The sequence below is a fragment of the Stomoxys calcitrans genome, chromosome 2, assembly GCF_963082655.1.
Source record: "Stomoxys calcitrans chromosome 2, idStoCalc2.1, whole genome shotgun sequence".
Classification (NCBI taxonomy): Eukaryota; Metazoa; Arthropoda; class Insecta; order Diptera; family Muscidae; genus Stomoxys; species Stomoxys calcitrans.
The window spans coordinates 85,657,851-85,678,922 of NC_081553.1; the positions used below are offsets into that span (position 1 = coordinate 85,657,851).

Genomic DNA, 21,072 nt, shown 5'->3' on the forward strand with positions numbered 1-21,072 from the left:
ATGTGGCTTTTTATACCCACCACCATAGGATGGGGGTATACTAGTTTAGTCATTCCGTTCGTTACACCCCGAAATATTCTTCTTGATCGTCTCGTCGTCTTGAATCGATCTACCCATGTCCGTCCGTCCGTCTGTCTGTCGAATTCTCGATAGAGGTCGTACGCGTAAAGCTAGCCGTTTGAAATTTTGCACAGATACTTATTATCGATGTAGATGGTTGGGGATTGCAAATGGGCCATATCGGTTCAGATTAAGATATAGCTCCCATATAAACCGATCTCCAGATCTGATTTCTTGTGCCCCTGGAAGACGCAATTTTTATCCGACTTCGATTTTTATCCGACTTCGATTTTTATCCGACTTCGATTTTTATCCGAAGTGTTTTGTTATGACTTCCAACAACTGTGCTAAATATGGTCTAAATCAGTCCATAACCTGATATAGCTGCCATATAAACCGATCTTGGGTCTTGACTTCTTGAGCTCCTAGAGGGCGAAATTCTTATCCGATTTGGCTAAAATTTTGCACATATCGTTTTGCTATGACTTCCAACAACCGTGTTAAGTATGGTTTAAATTAGTCTATATCCTAATATTGCTGCCATATAAATCGATTCCCTGATTTGACTTCTTGAGTCATAAACGGCGCAAATCTTATACAATTTGGTTGAAATTTTGCATATGTCGTTTTGGTATGACTTCCAACCATATAAAACCATCATGGATCTTGACTTCTTGACTTTTGCACATATTGTCGTTTTGCAATGATTTCCAACAACTGTGCCCAGTATGATCTAAATCGGTTCATAACCTGATATAGCTATAAACCGATCTCTCAATTTGACTTTCTGAGCCTCTTGAGAGCGCAATTATTATTCAATTTGCCTGAAATTTTCGAGGTGATATTTTTCTATGACAAGTATGGTCTAATCGGTCAATAACTTCATATAGCTCAATATATTTGAAAAAGTAATTCAAAGAACTTGACAGATGCGATCCATAGTGAAGGGTATATAAGATTCGGCCCGGCCGAACTGAGCACGCTTTAACTTGTCTTTATCTGCTCGGGTGTACAAGACATTGAGGGAGTTGATACCATCCATTTTGTTTTTTTTTTTTTCAAATTTTATCAAATTGTTAACCCTTCTCCTCACGGCCCGAATTTCATCATGTAGTTTCGGAGTTTTGAACCTCCTCCACCTGGAATACGCCTTGTCCCTATATTTTATGGCATTCTTAATATATCAACCAAACCAAGGCACACGATTCATGTCGGTGCGTTTCCACAGAGACTAATGAATATAATTCACCTCAATCGATTCGTCCAAATTTATCATATAAATCGTCGTAATTTATACTTTTGAAATCCCGAAACGACTACGTTCCATCATCTATATGTAGTTCAAATCGTATGTCAAGAATATCAAATCATGCTTGGAGAAGCTAGGAGCAGAAACCTGATCATAAAGAAGAACATTATTCTGGTTTTTAATAGGAAATAGATCAAGCAATGTTCTTGGGGAAGAAGGAAAGTGAGTGGGGTGTGTTCTATTAGTGGGGTATGGGCCAAGCGAGACCATGTTATCCGTCAAAGATGGGCCAACGAGAATATTTGAATTAAAGTCGCCCGTGATGGCCACTTCATTATATCCCAGCGAAACATCTGCGAAAAATTTCAGGCGCCTAGCTATGCTTCTTTGAAAGATAGCATGCTTTCGACAGACGGACGGGCATAGTTAGATTGCTTTAAATGTCATGACGATCCAGAATATATATACTTTATGGGGTCGCAGATCAATATTTTGAGGTTTTATAAACGGAATGACTAGGTTAGTATGCACCCAATACTATGGTGGAGGTTACACAGTTGCCTTCAAGGACAATACTACCGTTCCAGAATTTTTTAAACATTTCAATACCTTTTTTGGAGAACGATTTGTGTTTTTCCCCAAAATAGACTTCAGTTTCAGCAATCACCTTGTTATTGGAGACAAATCTCTTTCCTTGAGGCATTTTTGTAGGGTTTGCTACCCAGGTAGTAGTAGCTGGAGGTCAAACCTGGTGGATACGGGGGATGCGGAAGCAATTCGAAACGTAGTTCCTTCAGTTAAGTCATGGTGACAAGAGTCTACGGTGTCAACCATTATCACATACAGAGTCAAAAAAACTTTTTTTAAAAAAAATTCAAACAAACTTCTGAGTCATCGACACGCAGTTGTTTTTGGTCTACTGCGAGTCAGCGTGCCACCCATTTTGAACACTGCTTTCTCATTGTTAAATGCTCGTGTATCATAAAAGTAATATGTACGTTCCTTTGATATCTTTAGAGCACTATTGGGTAAATATAAACACAAATTTGTACAATTTTCTACTGAATGTTGTTCGCGTACTTTATGTGCCAGCAAAAGAGAGGAGGAAATTTTGAGAGATATTGCATTGAGATATTGCACATTTTTGCTGGGGATTTTCTTTCAGTAGCGGGTACGGACACAGTGTTGATACAATGTCCGATGTTCCAGGCAGTGTGGATAACACCCTACCTGAGCCGCTTTTTGATAAAAAGTTCTGTGCCACTATTCTCGATAGAACCGATTGGAACTACCATATCCCTGGTAATAGAGTTACATAGACTTCTATACGAATGGTTTTAAACTAGACGATCAGGTGGGTTTTGTGGTGTACTCTTACTTTATTTTACTTTAATTGACTATGACAGAATATTTGTTCCACTAGCCGAATGTAGAATAGCTTTCCAAGCGCCTCGACCTTCTGCGCTCATTCTAAAATCTCTGACACCAAGTTTCGAGGTGTCTCCCACAACTTGGTCTTTCCATCGGGCTTTTGGTCTTCCCGGTTTGGGGTGTATTCTAAAGATCTAGAATTGATCATATCGAAATGGTTACCCGACCAGTGTGTATCAAGCGTAGATCCTTGCAATTTAGGAAGTGGTGGACTGGCTAAGATTTCATAACGACGATTGGCATAAATATCTTCTCAGACAGCCATCAAATCCCTGGAGAATGTATTTCGGAACACTAGAACCGCCCTTGACTGTCGCAAATCTCCCAACGAGATGGCTGAACAGTTCAAAATTCACCTGTTATGGGTGCCGGGTCACAGAAATATCCCAGAGAATTGTAAAGCGAACGAGCTTGCGAGACTAGAAACTACCTTACACATTCCAGGGTAACTGGAATCTGTGGGTATGCCTTTAGCGACATGTAAGCTAAATTTTCAGGACCAAGTCCGAAGGACGATGAATGATGGATGACCACAAAGAGGGGGCTGTGAGCATTCCAAAACTATGTGGCCTAATTTAGACTTGAAGAGGTCTACCGCTTTGCTGTCACTGGCAAGAACAGATGTTTCAGTCATTGTGTCCGTCATGACAGGTCACTGTCTAATCGTAAAACATGCTGACAGACTGAAGGTTGCCAGTAATGACTTTTGCAGAAGTTGTGGGGATATTGAAGAAGAAGAGACTATAGATTACCTTCTGTGTTTATCACTGGCAGTCAGAAGGAGCTCAATTTTAGATTCTCATTTCTTTGAGAACCTGTCTGATTTAGCGGTTGTAAACCAGAGAACTGCATGAGACCCTAAATTTGGCACTCAAATGCCAATTGTGCCAAAGCAAGTGCTTGTTATGGATGCCACATCAAAACAATGTTAGTTAGAAATTGGAGCTGCCAAAATATCGATGGCATTTTCGAAACTATCGATATTTAATTTTTTACTGAATATCGATTGATATTTTTCCGATGGATACTATCACAAAAGTTTATTTTTTGCAAATCTAAACAAAAATAAGCAATACGACACTGAATGTGTCCATTGCGCCTATAGAGGGCGCAATTTTCATCCGATAAGGCTAGCATTTTGTACAATGCTTTCTCTCATGACTTCCTTCCAAATGACTTTATTAACCTGTTTTTTATTTGGTCTGTGTATTGATATTGCTTCTATATAAATCGATCTCCTGATATGTACTTCTCATTTTCGTTTGAAATATACGTGATGGGAAATTAACGATCGTATCGATACTATCGATATTTATTATTAAAACTATCGAAGATATCGAATGTTGCAATTGTCGATAGTTTGCCAGCTCTACTGGAAACGCTTTTCATATGACAATAGAACAAGAGTTGATCGAACGTTTCAGCAACTGTTCAGTGGGTGTGCTTTTCAATTTGAGTGTCGATAGTTTGCCAGCTCTACTGGATTTGTAAACTTTAGATTTTGGTAGATTTTCAATATGATCGACAATTTTTTTCTATTAGTAGCATAGCGTAAACATATTTTATTTAGAAACAATTTTATCAAAACTTTTGTATTTCATAACAATTTATCAAAATTTTGTCGTTTAAGAGAAAATATCAAAATTTTGTCTTTAGAGTAAATTTTTAAGAAATTTTAAATTGTAGTCGGCCAGTTAAAGATTTGGTATGTTTTTTGAACATTTTGGTCGGAAACAATGTACGCATTATTTTTCTCTTTGTTTCAGTCGTCGTTGAGGCAGCTACGAATGAACTGTGCACGGCTACACGTATCGTTTTTCAAGTTTTTGTACCCACCACCATAGGATGGGGACATACTAATCTAGTCATTCCGTTTGTAACACCTCGATCTAGGACCCCATAAATTATATATATTCTTGATCCTCTCGAAATTCTGATTCGAACTAGCCATGTCCTTCCGTCTGTCGAATTCATGATGGCGGTCGAACGCGTAGAGCCAGCCGCTTGAAATTTTGCACAGATACTTCATATATATGTCGGTTCAGATTTTAATATAGCTCCCATTTAAACCGATCTGACTTCTTGAGCCCCTCAAAGCCGCAATATTCATCCGATTTGGGTGAAATTTTGTATTTTGTTGTGTTATGACTCCCGATAACTGTGCCAAGTACTGTTCAAATCGGTCTATAACTAGATATAGCTCCCATATTTTAGCAGAATCCATGGTGGTGGGTTCCCAAGATTCGGCCCGGCCGAACTTAGCACGCTTTTACTTGTTTCTTTTTCTGTAGATATTGTTTATTTTTCATCAGTGACTTACATGCTGATGAGCAGGAGAATTGTTTTTTCCGTTAATTTTTCTTTGCCACTGTAAAGGGGAATAGATTTTAGATTGCCATCTACAAATTTATTTATTTCTTGATTTATAAAGGAGTAGCAAATAAATAAATCAAAATGTAAGATTCCTTTTCCTTGTAAAGGAAAAAAATACTTAAGGGCTTTATAAATTAAAGCCGCGTCGTAAAGGCAAAATAATCATATAGAATACTTAACAGGAATTGAGAACAATGAATGAATGGAAGCCCAAAAAATCTTTCGTTAAGCCGAGGTGGCCAACATTGAGGGCCCATTAATAGGATCCAGGAAACTTTAGAGCCCTTAAATTTCATACATTATTTTGTAAATTTCCTAGAGATATCTCTGTCCGTTTATATTGGTTTGCCCAAAAAGTAATTGCCGATTTTTCATATAGTCGGCGTTGACAAGTTTTTTCACAGCTTGTGACTCTGTAATTGCATTCTTTCTTCTGTCAGTTATCAGCTGTTACTTTTAGCTTGCTTTAGAAAAAAAGTGTAAAAAAGTATATTTGGTCAAAGTTCATTCTAAGTTTTATTAAGAATGCACTTACCTTCTTTTAAAAAATCCGCAAATACTTTTTGGGCAACCCAATAAATGAAAAACTTTCTTCCATTTTTTCTTTACCTAAGCCATAACAAAGCCCGCACAACAATGTCAACGCTCATTTTGAATGATAGCTGTGTGAGTCTTCTATTCAGTTGCGATCCATGTGAGCCTCGTGAGTATTGCTCATAATGTAAAATACGACCAGCAATCATTTTATGCTCACTAGTAAAACACTTAGTTGCTCAACGAATCGTAAAATGGCATTTTATGATTTGGTGGTTGAGAGTCGTAAGCGTCAACAACGATTGCTGGTATAAGATGTGAGCATGTCATTCACTTCATGTCTATCGTGTGCACTCATTTTAAAATGGCTTGCTGTTATTCTCTGATGTGAACATTCGCAAGTTGTTGGGCTTTTTAAAGCGATCTGGCTGATTCAACGGTAGGAACTAGAAGGCATCTTCCTTCTTCTGTTCTTGTGGTATCACAATGGACGGAAACGTCTAAGTGAGTCTGATGGCAGAGTGCCACTTAAACCTAAACTTAACTAACCAAACCTTCTTCCCAGCAGAAATTTGGAGCATCGAACAGATGTTTCTGAGAAGTAGCTCTTTTATCCAAATAAATAACAAAAGAGAGTAAAGGCTGTTGTTTCTCTTCTGCGAATAGACCTACTATTTCACATATTTGTGTACGTGCATAAGAACATTAGCCCACAGTCTTGGAAATATTGTGCACACTAGCATGGGTGTCCAACACTGCTTTAGAGTGTCAGCTAACTCCTTCAACTTTAAATTTCGGTTTTGAATACATTTGATCAAATTTTGTCTAAAATAATCCCTTTTCAAATAGTTGACAAACCATTTTTGGAAAAAACCGGTTTTTATTATTGGGTTGCCCAAAAAGTAATTGCGGATTTTTCATATAGTCGACATTGACAAATTTTTTCAACGGCTTGTGACTCTGTAATTGCATTCTTTCCTCTATCAGTTGTTACTTTTAGCTTGCTTTAGAAAAAAAGTGTAAAAAAGTATATTTGATTAAAGTTCATTCTAAGATTTATTAAAAATGCATTTACTTTCTTTTAAAAAATCCGCAATTAATTTTTGGGCAACCCAATATTTATTTATACCTATAGCCTAGATCGACTTAATATGTCAAGAAGATCAAGGATACGAGGCCAGTTCCACAGATCAGGTGAAATATAATTTTTCTCAAAATTTATTCAGCAATGTGTCTTATTTGTCCCCTACAAAGTTATTCTTAATCCAATACACATGTGACAGCGTTTTTTTTATCTTTTTTTGACCCATTTCTAAATTTATAAACGATAACAATGGGTGTGTTTCAGCTGAAAATGTTTTCAGTGTTCTTACTGCTATTTCAATCAAGGTGTGTAGCGTAATAGGCGGAAAATTCTAAAACGTTAAATATACTCAGTTTCGCTTATAATTTTGGACAACATATTAGAAACAATAAACATTTCTAAAATTAGAACAATATCTATAAAACAAAAATTTCCTCAAAACATAGCATTAAAAAAATAAAACTACTTTAGTTTCCATGTTAAGCAAACCGAAAGACTAATAAATTTCTTTTTTTTACAAAATTACACTGTGCTACAGCAAATTTGGGGCATGGAAAATTCAAAATGGGATGAAAGTACTATTGGGTTGCCCAAAAAGTTATTGCGGATTTTTTAAAAGAAAGTAAATGTATTTTTAATAAAACTTAGAATGAACTTTAATCAAATATACTTTTTTTGCACTTTTTTTCTAAAGCAACTAAAAGTAACAGCTGATAACTGACAGAAGAAAGAATGCAATTACAGAGTCACAAGCTGTGAAAAAATTTTTCAACGCCGACTATTTGAAAAATCAGCAATTACTTTTTGGGCAACCCAATAGGTTACTAAACCAAATCCCCAAAAAGGTTTTGAGTTCTCAGACAAAAATTTTTTTGAGGACATTTTTAAGTAAGCTTCACTGGAGGTGAAAATCATCCCCGAAGGTGAAAATCATCCCCAGTGGGATGTATTATTTCAGCATCTTTTTCGTATTCTACCCTTCCTGCCGCTTTATCTACAGCCCCAAAGCGGACAATTTTTATGTACGAAAAAGCTCGTTGGGCTGATTTCTCCTCAATGATTTCTTCCGCAATTTCAATTGGAAGCTTTGCTTTCTTGATTGTGACGTTGATGCGGCAGCTGAAATGATAGAGAAAGTAATCTTAATTGGAATGGAGTTTTTTATTCCAACCAAAATAATTTCGGTTAAATCGAAGGACAAAAGCTGGTTTAATCAGGTGTGCAGGAATGCCGTCAGTTTGAATGAGGAGGCATTCAGAAATTGGCGTTCAAATTAAAATAAAAAATTAATTGCTGCGCAAACAGGAGGCATTCAGGAGGCATTCAGAAATTGGCGTTCAAATTAAAATAAAAAATTAATTGCTGCGCAAACAGACAAGACGCAAAAAGTTTCTGCATAAACAACGTCTTCGTTCTTGGTTCTCCAAGGGGAAGTAAAAGTTTTTGGATGTTTATGAAAAGAGTGAAGAGCAACTCGGCTGTCCCGACTCTCATTAAAGACGACCAGATATTCACTGACCTGGTTGATAGGGCTAACCTGCTGGCTGACATGTTTGCGGGAATTTCCTCCCTGCGGGAAGGCGATCAACCACTCACCGTTATTGAAGACATATCTAGTTCCATGCCTCAGATATAGGGTTGCCCAAAAAGTAGTTGCAGATTTTTCATATAGTCGGCGTTGACAAATTTTTTTACAGCTTGTGACTCTGTAATTGCATTCTTTCTTCTGTCAGTTATCAGCTGTTACTTTTAGCTTGCTTTAGAAAAAAAGTGTAAAAAAAGTATATTTGATTAAAGTTCATTCTAAGTTTTATTAAAAATGCATTTACTTTCTTTTAAAAAATCCGCAATTACTTTTTGGGCAACCCAATATATTTTCGAACACATGGAGTCAAAAGGGTTTCTTGCAGATCTCGACGTAAATAAATACCCAGGCCCGGATGGCATATCGTCACTTGCCTTATGCAAGTGTTCTTCGACACTTGCTCGTCCTTTACGCAATCTTTTCAACCTTGCTTACCATGCGGGTGTTTTCCCAACGCGACGGAAGATTGCGAACGTGCAGCCTATCCCCAAGAAGGGTGAGGCAACCAACCAATAGCGTTATGCTCTGTGCTTTTCAAGGTTATGTAGAGCATAATCAATTACCATCTTGTGAGATACTTAGAGTCCAATGGTCTTCTTAGCGACCGACAATATGGGTTCCGCAGAAATCGTTTCACGGGTGACCTGATGGCATTCCTGCCTGAACGTTGGAGTCGCTCTATTCACCAGGTCGGTGACTGTAAGGTCGTGGCTCTGGATATCTCCAAGGCATTTGATAGGGTCTGGCATGGTGCACTCCTTTTAAAGCTTGTCGCTTTTGGTGTCGGTAATAACTTCGCTCGATTTATATCGAGTTTTCTCAGAGATCGCACTATTAGAGTTGTTGTAGATGGGTTCTCATCTGACGAACATAAATTGACCGCAAGAGTTCCACAAGTCTCTTTTCTTTCTCCCTCTCTTTTCCTTATTTTCATTGACGATCTACTGGGTCTGACTTCGAATCCGATCTATTCTTTCGCGGATGGCAGCAACCTCTATCATTAATTTTCATGCGAGCATAGGCCGATTCTTCGAGAGATTGAAGACAGGAGGCGGATTATGGACGTAACACTCTCCCAGGATTTGCTGGCCATTTCTAAGTGGGCTCGAGTGAACAGAGTAGATTTGAATGCACGCAAAACGCAGTGCTCTTTGTTGTCCCACAAAAGATTCACTGACACTTTACAATCGTCGATATTTATTGACGGTGTAGACATCAAGCAGTCAGAGGCTCTTGATATTCTGGGCATAAAGATTCAATATGATGTCCGTTGGTCAAAAAATTCATTCGAAGTGTCGAAAGAAGCATGCAAGTGCTTGGCCTTCCTTAAGCGGCGTAAGAAATATTTCACTCCCGCTGATCTTAATATCTACAAATGGCAATAAAAATTACTCTAAAATTGTTCCACTGTGTTATTAGTAAACTATACAACACTTGGTGTTTAATCATCTAAAAGTCGTTGTTCGTCTATCTTATTGATCGATTCCTAAAAATATAACGAGCTTTATCAGTCCGTAGTCCGTAAACCATTACTGACGTCAATTTTGTTAATAACATGCACAAAACATTGACTTTTCTTATCTTTATTATATCACATAGTTTTAAACATATTTCTCGAGAATTTGGAATTAAATTAAAATAACAACTTAAACCATTGCAAATGGCTCTGTAAATGTAGATAATTAAATCAATTAATATGTTATCGTAATGTTTTCCCATCTGTTAAAGTGAATTATCGTTTAATTAAGTTGGAAGAAATTTTACAAAAAATTAAATTTCGGCAAAATTTTCTTTTAAGCCAAAATTGCAGCAAAATTTTCTTTAAAAACATTTAAAATAAAATATGCACAAACATTTCTAGAAACATTTGTACAAGTTATACTATGAGAATTAAATCTTGGTAGATGTTGTCTTTCTGATATGGAAGATAACACATCCGATAAAGAAAGTTTTTCTGATCGTCGTTTAATTGTTGTTTTTATGCACAACGACCATCTTTTCCATAATAATAAGACAAAGTATGAAAAAATCGAGCCGGAATGAAGGCCGAAAATTTGACCAACAAATAGAGAAATTATGGGTTGCCCAAAAAGTAATTGCGGATTTTTCATATATAGTCGGCGTTGACAAAGTTTTTCACAGCTTGTGACTCTGTAATTGCATTTGTTCTTCTGTCAGTTATCAGCTGTTACTTTTAGCTTGTAAAAAGTGTAAAAAAAGTATATTTGATTAAAGTTCATTCAAAGTTTTATTAAAAATGCATTTACTTTCTTTTAAAAAATCCGCAATTACTTTTTGGGCAACCGAATATATCTCCCTCCATTGGATGCAAAGAAAATTTGATCATTAACATACCATTAGAAAACAAGTAAAAAGGCATTAAGTTCGGCCGAGCTTTAGATACCCACCACCTCGCGTATATATGTAAACCCCCTTTCTTCACAATCCGGTGAAAATTAGATAACTCATGCTCCCGAATTCGGCACGGTCTTTGAATGGTCTAATAAATATTAGTCACTGTGGAATTTTGTGTTTTAAATTTCAACAAAATCGGGTGATCAATGGGCATTAGACCCTTTATCGGCAGTCGGTCTATATAGCAGCTATATCCAAATATGATCCGATTTGGCCTGTTCCAGAACTTAACCAGCGTGCATCAAAAAGACGTATCTGTGCCAAATTTCAGCTTAATATCTCAATTTTTGAAGACGTACGTACGGACATACGTATAGACACACGGACCTCGTTAAATCGTCTTAGAATTTGTATTGAATTGGTATTTCGATGTGTTGCAAGCGGAACGACTAAATGAATATTGTTGAAATCCTACGGTGGTGGGTATAAAAATTAATGCAGCAATGTCCAGCCCTTTACAGTAGCGTTGATGGCAAGTCACACGTTTTCTTATTCTCTTTGTTTCAGTCGTTTTTAAGGTAACAATGAATGAAAATGGTTGATATGCATAGTTTTTATACCCTCCACCATAGGATGGAGGTATACAAATCTACCTCAGAGAAATAATTACATGTGCAAAAATATTTAGCTTTTTTCCATTTAAAAGAGACCAGTAATTGAAAGACAATTAAAGGACAACATGTTTATATTGGACCCCAGAAACACGAATCTTATGTCCCTTTTTCAGGCAATGGGATCTAGTCCCACCGTAGAGGCAAAAAATCGCGCGATTTTTTGAAAATTTTTTAATTTTTCTAAATATGGAATTTTTTTACAAAATGAAGGATTTGTTTGAAATTTTGCCCTTTAACTATGAACTCCAACATTCGTTCGGTTCATAACCTTACATAGCTCCCATATAACCTATTTCTTGGATTGACTTCTCAGAAAGCAATTCTTATTTATTTATTGCCTATCCACCTATTAAAATAAATCGTGCAAAAAACTTGACAAATGAAATCCACGGTGAAGGGTATATAAGTAAGTTTGTGCGGTTTTTCAAAACACTTTAACTGGCATGGTGGATCGCGTTTTCTGATACGCCATGTATCTTCATCATCACCTTTTTCAAATTGATTAGGTTGCTCTACAAACCCAACGACTATTGAGTACGTTGTAGAGCTCGCTTTTGTTTTGAAACAGGGCTCAATAAGTCTCCTAACTCTCCTTAGCGCAGTAAGAGAGAAGAAATCCTTACTTTCCACTATTTGATTATAAGTTCTTGGCTAGGCTATTCTTCATATAGAAAGCATTGAATATGATCCATGGAACTGAGGACACTTATACCAATGAGTGCAGTCCGATTAAAGTTTAAGCTCACTGAAAAGGAGCCTCCTTTTTTATGACGAGTCCGAAAGGTTGGATACCTGACAAATGTAGCCAACATTAGCAAGGAGATAAAGAGAGTGTCTCACATATTCAGTCATATTTTCATTTTGGAAATCGCTGGTCTAACGTCTGAAATACATAGGCTCTATCACCATTGACCAAATATTCAATTACGAACTTGATAATTGCTGTGTTTTATTTTAGTACTGGATAGATAAGCCATGAAGGGAACAAATAAACGTAAAAAAAGTTTCCAGTTCAAGTCTGTTTCTTTGCCATGAAGTGGTAACGCCATTTGCCAACCTGTCAAAACAAAACGATGCAAACGAGTGCAAAAAGTTGAAAATTTTATGACCACAATTTGCAAAACATGTGTGGGCATAACAGTCTAACAAAATTCATTAAGATTTGTTCACGCAATTGTAAAAGTAATTGGTTTTAATTTTATTTTACCATTCACAATAGAGGTATTTCTGCAAGTGGCCACACTTATTTTTGAAACACAAATCATGGCAATCCTGATGTTTTACATAGGCTTGTACTGGTAATTAATCAAGAACTTAGCTGTCCTGGCTAGATTTTATTTTCATACAAATTTCATTTCAAAGTTTTTGAAAAAGTTGATAAAAAAATTTTCAATTAAAAAGATCGCATATTCAATTAAGAAATTATTGACTGTTGAAATTTTCAATTAATTTTTTAATCGATCCAATTAAAAAAATTATTGAAATGCTTGAGGTTTTCAATCACTTTTTTAATTGATTCAATTAAAATTGATTGAAATTTCCAATTAAAAAATCTATTGAAAATATGCAATATTATTTTAATAGTCTGTTTGTCGATGTCGAAAAATAGTTTCAGGCGAACGAAAGGTAATCTTTTTGATCTATATTTCCCTATATAGACATATTTCGGTATTTACTATCAATGAGTTATTAGCCTTTTTGACACTGACGAATCTATCTACACATCAAAGAACTTCATTTTTTGCTCGATTTGCGGTTAAGACAAACTCTTGAAATACACGCAATATTCGTTTCGATATAGACAAACAGGCTATAAATTGTTCCGAAAAGTGCGCTGTATAGGGCGCATAATCGATTTCAATGCAACGTGGTTCACTTATGCAAAACTCCCAGAACACAAAATTTGAGGTTAATGTTTGGGTCCATGATCACTTCTTAGACATAAAACACTCCCGCGGGTTTTTCAAAAATTTGCGGATGTCGGGGGTTTGTGGTGATAGATTTGCTGCAATGTAAGACTAATGGTTTTTGGAGTTGGGGCGACCCGCTTACTTAGACTCAATTTTTAATAGTATATTCGTATTATACTCTCCAATACCTTTCATCTGATACCCATATTGTTCCAATCGGTCCACTTTTCATTTTGGGTGGTGTTTTTGGGCTAAGGGAGGGTGCTCCCCCGATAATCAAAAAATTATATAGCCTATGTTTTGTTCCAGACCAACTTACGCAATCTGTGGAAATTTCTAGAAAAACGGTTCTGCTGTTTTTGAGTCTATACGGAACATATAAACAAACCGAGTCCCATATAGTGGTGATTGTCCAATATGCTTATTCGTGGCGTTTTTTGGGGTGGGGTGACGTCCTATACTTCGACCTGATTTTGTATGCCAGATTCGTAATCTACTCCCGAATACCTTTCATATGAGCCCCATATTGATAGGAACGTTTAATTTGTCTGTTTGGAGGAATTTTGGGGTTAGGGCGACTTCCTGGGTACTTGGATCAAAATTTTAATACCATATTCTTTTTCTACTCTTCAATATATTAAATTGAAACCCATATTGTCCTTTTAGGTCCACTTTTGATTTCGGTTGGTTTTTGTTGTGTAACGGGGGAGGGTCCGCCCCCTTCCGATATCAACAAATTATAAAGCCTATTCCTCCTTCCTGACCATATTCGCAATCTACTCCCGAATGCCTTTCGTTCGAGTCCCATGTTGTCATAATCGTCCAATATACCTATTTAAGGGGTTTTTGGGGTTGGGGCGGCCCCCCCAGTTACTAGGATCCAATTTTTACTATGAAATTCGTACACTACTCTAAAATAAAACAAAAATTAAAATATCTCACGAATAACATAGCCCCGTAAAAAAATAGTCTAAAGGCGTTAAATCGCACGATCTAGGCGGCCATTGTTAAGCGTGCAGTGTGGCATGTGGCCCCGTCTTGTTGAAACAAATTTCATGCAGGTCAAGCTCTTGCATTTTGGGCAAAAAAAGTTGGATATCATCTCACGATAGCCCTCACCATTTACAGTTACGTTACGATTCGCACCATCTTTGAAGAAGTACGGTCCAAAGATCCCACCAGCTCGTAAACCACTCCAAATTGTGACTTTTTCTGGATGCATTGGCAGCTCTTGCAATGCTTCTGGCTGATATTCACTCGAAAATCGACAATTTAGCTTATTTACTTACTCATTGAGCAAACAATAGGCAAAAATGAGCGCGTGATGAACTTTCTTAACAGAATTTTGAAAACAAAATTCAATAATTTTCAAGCGTCGTTCGTTTGTAAGACTATTCAGTGTTAAATTATAGACCAAACTGAAGATGTTTGACAGTGAAACAAAACACGAAACGTGCGTGAGCTGTTTAAACCAGTGTTGGGAAAAATATAATAGCTAAAAAATCACCCTTTAATAGCGAAGCAAATTGGCGCGGACAGAGGAAATAGGTGTCCAAAATCAACAGTTTCATGTGCGCCTACGCAATTTAAAAAAAATCTATCTTATATAAAACTTTCTAAAACTGGATGGTTCAACGATAGGACCTAGAATACATCTTCTCCTATGGATGAAATCGTCTAAGTGAGTCTGAAGGCAAACTGTCACTTTATCCTAATATATATTTTGATGAAATTATTCGCACAAATTGAGAAGTCAACTCAAACACTTAATGCAAAGTTTTGTAAAGGTTGGAACAAAATTGTGACTGCAGCAGACGTAGTAGGGGATATCGGATACAAGATATATATGGGAGGTATATCTTAATTTTGACCGATTTGTTCCAAAATCAATAGCGTTTGTCCTTGGCTCAAAAAAATGGCATATGGAAAATTTGATGGTAATCGGGCAACAAATGCGACCTGTACCTTGATTACAACAATACATGGACAGACAGACGGACATACCTAAATCGAATGATCGATCGGTATACTTAACAATTAGTCTAGCTCGTACTTTTAGTGGCGTTGCAAACAATTGCACAAAGTTATAATACCCTGTTTCACTGCTGTGATGAAGGGAATAAAAATCAAATTGAAATTACTTGTGAGTAGGGTTCAAATCTGCAAGCATGTATGTTTTATTTTACTCCTCTACCATACCCCTTTGAAAAGTTTTTGTACCCGATGTTTGTGTGTGTCAGAGTGAGTAGGGTTCAAATCTGCAATCACGTTTGTTTTATTTTATTTCTCTATAATACCCCTTTAATAAGGTTTATGTACCCGATGGTTGTGTGTGTCAGAGTGTGTATTACAGTGGGGAGCAAAAACAAGAATCAAAAGTAGAACAAAATCATTTTTTTCTGTCGAGCGCCCAAAGCTTTCTGCTTGAAATTTTGCACACATACTTCTTATTGATATAGGTCGTGGGGGATTGCAAATGGGCCGTATCGGTTCAGATTTGGATATAGTCCCCATATAAACCGATCCCCTTATTTGACTTCTTGAGCCACTAGAAGCCCCAATTTTCATTCGATTTGGCCGAAATTTGGAACAAAGAATTGTGTTAACTTTCAACATCCATGCCTTGTATGATCCAAATAGGTCTATAAACAGATAAAGCTTCCATATAAACCCATCCCCGGATTTGACTTTTTGAGCCCTTAGAAGCCTAAACATCTAAGCTAAGTGTGATCCGAATAGGTCTATAAACAGATATATATATCTTGAAGTAAGCAGTACTGGTTCCACATCTGTATACCGCTAATATGTTTGAGTGGCGAATTTAACATGGTGTTGGCTGCTTTTGTAGTGGTTTGACCCCTTTTCGCTTCCTATTTTTTTTACTCAATCCAATTCATTCAAAACAGCTGCTTTTTTAGAGGGAAACCTGTTTCTATTAAATTGGCGAACAAATCGAGTGAAAAAAGAAAAAAAGTAAAAAGGCATTAAGTTTGACCGGTCAAACTTTGGATACCCACCACCCCGGGTATATATGTAAACAATCTTTCGTCATAATTCGGTGAAAAATGCATAATTTATGCAGCCATAGCAGCTTTATCGAAATATGGTCCGATTTGGACCAAATTCGGCACTGACATTGAGTGGTCTAAAAAATACAAGACTTTTTACTTATGCTATTGTTCTTTTTGGCAGCTATATCCAAATATAGACGGATCTGAATCATATAGGACACAAATATCAAAAAGACTAACATAAGCCACTGTATCAAATATCAGCGAAATCGGATAATAAATTATCCTTTTATGGGGCCAAAAGCTTAAAGCGAGAGATCGCTGGCAGCTATATCCAAATCTGGTCCCATCTGAGCCAAATTGAAAAAGGTTGTTGAAGGGCTTAACACAACTCACGACCCAAATTTTAGCGAAATAGGACAATAAATGTTCAATTTATGCCCCAAGACCTTAATCTGGACCGATCTGAACCAAATTGAAAAAAGATGTCAAGTGGCCTTACACAACTCCCCAACTGTCCCAAATTTCAGCGAAATCGGACAATAAATATGCCATTTATGGACCCAAGACCTTAAATCGAGAGATCGGTCTATATGACAGCTACATCCAATTGTGGACCGAGCTGGGCCAAATTGAAGAAGGATGTCGAGTAATCCTACACAACTCACTGTCCCAAATTTTAGCAATTTTTCGGACAATAAATGCGCCTTTTATGCGCCCAAGACCTTAAATCGAGAGATCGGTCTATATGGCAGCTATATCCAAATCTGAACCAAATTAGAAAAGATGTCGAAGGGCTTAACACAACTCACTGTCCCAAATTTCAGCGAAATCGGACAATAAATGTGCCTTTTATGGACCCAAGAGTTCAAATCGAGAAATCGGTCTATATGACAGTTATATCCAATTGTGGACCGAGCTGGGTCAAATTGAAGAAGGATGTTGAGTGATCTAACATAACTTACTCATTGTCCCGCCTTTTATGGGCCCAAAAACTTAAATCGGCAGATCGGTATATATCGCAGCTATATCCAAATCTGGACTGATCTAAACCAAATTAAAAAAAAATGTCGAAGGGCTTAACACAACTCACTGTCCCAAATGTCAGCGAAATCGGACAATAAATGCGCCTTTTATGGACCCAAGACCTCAAATCGAGAGATCGGTCTATATGACAGCTATTTCCAAATCTGGACCGAGCTGGGCCTAATTGAAGAAGGATATCGAGTGATCTAACACAACTCACTGTCCCAAATTTCAGCGAAATCGGACAATAAATGCGCCATTTATGGACCCAAGACCTTAAATCGAGAGATCGGTCTATATGACAGTTATTCTCAAATCTGGAGCGAGCAGGGCCAAATTGAAGAAGGATGTTGAGAGGCATGACACAACTCACTGTCCCAAATTTCAACAAAATCGGATAATAAATATGGCTTTTATGGGCCCAAGATCTTAAATCGAGAGATCGGTCTATATGGCAGTTATATCCAAATCTAGACTGATTAAAGAAAAATGTGGAGTGGCCTAACATAACTCACTGTCCCAAATTTCAGCAAAATCGAATAATAAATGTGGCTTTTATGAGCCACATTTATTATATCGGCAGATCTGCCTATAGGGGACCCATATCAAGATATAGTCCGATATAGCCCGAACTTCTTCGAACTTAACCTGCCTATAGACAAAAAAAGGAATCTGTGCAAAGTTTCAGCTCAATATCTCTATTTTTAAAGACTGTAGAGTGATTTCAAAAGGCAGACGGACGGACGGACAGACATGGCTAGATCGTTTTAGATTTTTACGACGATGAAGAATATATTTATTGGGTCGGAAATGGATATATCGATGTGTTGCCAACGAAATGACAAATTGAAAACACCCTTATCTCTCGGTGGTGGGTATACAAATAATGGTGTATGAATAAAGAATCAACAAGTAAAAGCGTGCCAAATTCGGCACGCTTTTCGGCCCTTCCCAAGATTTCGACAGAATCTTGGGAAGGGCATAATTTTATTCTACATACAAAACTTCTGTCTAACCAGCAAAAATTAATGCTTCTAAGAACCGAGCAAGGATAATCGAGAAACCAGTTTATATGGGAGCAATATGAGGTTAAAGACTGATTTGGACCGAACAAAGCATAGCATGCAAACAGAACATCGCATGCAAAATGTCTAGCAAATTTGCGGCTTGTAAAGACTCAAGAAGTCAAATCGGGAGATTGGTTTATATGGGGGCTATACCATGTCTAGCAAATTTGCGGCTTGTAAAGACTCAAGAAGTCAATTCGGGAGATTGGTTTATATGGGGGCTATACCATGTTATAGACCGATTTGGACATTACTTAGCACAGTTGTTGGAAGTAATAACAGAAAACTACATACAAATTTTCAGCCAAATCAGACAAAAATTGCAGCCTGTAAGGGCTCAAGAAGTCAAATCGGGAGGTCGGTTTATATGGGAGCTATATCAGATTATGGAGCGATTTCGACCGTACTTAAGACAGTTGTTGGAAGTCAAAACAGAGCACTATTTGCAAAATTTTAGCCAAATTGAACAAAAATTGTGGCTTGTGAGGGCTCAAGAAGTCAAACCGAGAGATCGGTTTATATGGGAGCTATATCAGATTATGAACCGATTTGGACCGTACTTAACACAATTATTGGAAGTCATAACAGAACTCTATCTGCAAATTTTTTGTCAAATTGGGCAAAAATTTTAGCTTCAAGAAATCAAATCGGGAGACCGGTTTATATAGGAGCTATATCAGATTATAGACCGATTTAAACCGTACTTGACAAAGTTGTTGAAAATCGTAACAGAACACTATCTGCAAAATTTTAGCCAAATCGGACATCGGAAATTGCGGCTTCCAGGGGCTCAAGAAAGAAAATCGGGAGATCGGTTTATCGGAGCTATATTCAAATCTGAACCGATATGGCCCAACGACCAATATCAATAGTGAGTATCTATGCAAAAATTTAAGCTGCTAGCTATACGTGTTCGACCGATATCGTGATTTCGACAGACGGACGGGCGGACAGACATGGCTAGATCGACTCAGAATGTCGAGACGATCAAAGATATATGTACTTTATGGGGTCTTAGATCAATATTTCGAGGTGTTACAAACGGAATGACTAGATTAGTAAACCTTCCTCCCATGGTGTTGGGTATAAAAACAAATTATTTTCTAAAACTATTGCTTCCCACTGTTTATTCATCAAATACAATGCGGCACCATGACATTGCAGATACTTCAGCGTTCGAGTAATAAGGTGTTAAGCAAGATATAGAGTTTTGTTGTTTAAAAAAATATCAGACGCGTGAGTGAGTATTGTTTTTTGAATATGTTTTTGGCTATCTCATTGTGAGTTAGCTACGACCATACGACGAGAGAGTTCGCACGAATTAAATATTTTAGTTGGTTTCGTTTCGTTTCGTGGAGGGGTATATCAGCAAATGTCGGAAGAACGTCTGCAAAAAAACAAAACAAAAAAATCCCCCGTCTAGCCAGAATTGAATACCAATATAAGTAAACGTTACAAATTTTAATCAATTTAAATAAAAATCGAGTTTGAAAAATCATGCCAAGTGAAAGAGAAAATAAAAATAAAATAAATAAATATTTTGTACTAAGTTGTTAGGCTGTATATAAGGAATATAAACAATTCATTCAAAAGAGAAAATTAAAAAAAAAAACTTGAATTTAAAAAAATTCCATCAAGAAAATAAAAAAGAGTTATTATCATTAATTTCTCAGTGTTTTGTATTTGTTTTGCTATTTCCAATATTGATATGTAACTTTATGTGCCAACGTGGTGTATATATGCGTCTGTGTGTGAGCATTAAACAGTGTGTGATATAGTTAAGTTTTTAATTTTGACTAATAAATTGACAACAGCAGTTAAATTAGAAAATCCACAACAACCAAAAATTCCAAACATCTATGAACTTTGGTCTCTCATTGAACAGAATAAAATACATTTTTGCATATCATATAACAAAAAGTGAAAATTGAAGTGTTTAATAATAAAAGATGGAGCATGTGTTTTCGATTAAAACAGCATAAACACCAGACAGCGCACTGTAAAGTGTAAATAAAAATAGTCTATAAACAAAACAAATGCCTCGCAGTCTGGAGAAAAACATTGTTCGACATATAATGTCAACAAATCATCAACCGGTAGGAATATCGCCATCACAAGGTGTTAATCCATATGACAACAACGACGCTAATAATTTAAGCCAACAAAGCTACATCAATGGATTACCAAAATATTTTCCCATGGATGTTGAAGGTGATTAGAAGTTAAAAATTAATGATGTTCATGATCTAAGATCCAACAAAGTATATATATTCTTGATCGTCTTGACATTCTAAGTCTATTTAGCCATGCAAATGAGCCGTCCGTGTTTTGATCAATCTGTGTGCCGATGACAGCAGTTCTTGGCAAGTGTTGTCCCAGGTATCTGAACCGAAACCCCCACCAATCCATTTTAGTTTCCTATCGACGCCACGGTTATACTACGATGGTTAGAACTGTTCCTCTCCTCCATCCTTTCTCCAATCGACTAAAGACTTATAGTTGCCGTGATTGCCTCATACTTAATTTGTATGCTATGGGCCGGATATCTAGAATAGTCTCTACTGGGGCCAGTATGGTGGTCATCATCACCGCCCCCATTTCGAGCCTGCGTCCCGCTACATAGTTGTTATTGTAGTGTGTTGTGTTTTATTTTTCGTCTGCTTGGTTCTGTTGAATAACCAGTTACAGGAACTCTGCGACTAAGATGGGGTGC

At 37.0% G+C, this 21,072-nt stretch overlaps 1 protein-coding gene across 2 annotated transcripts in view; it reads left to right on the forward strand.

Annotated features, from left to right (window-relative positions):
- Nucleotides 1-21,072, forward strand: part of LOC106082190 (kelch-like ECH-associated protein 1B) — a 55,868-nt gene that overhangs the window by 15,769 nt on the left and 19,027 nt on the right. Inside the window, exon 1 of one of the 2 annotated variants that reach the window (XM_013244565.2) lies at nt 19,742-20,570. The exons of the other annotated variant lie outside the window; for it this stretch is intronic. Coding sequence (XP_013100019.2) covers nt 20,396-20,570 — 175 coding nt within the window. The 5' untranslated portion in view covers nt 19,742-20,395. Of the gene's footprint in view, nt 1-19,741; nt 20,571-21,072 lie in introns of those variants that run through there. 2 annotated transcript variants of the gene reach the window in all.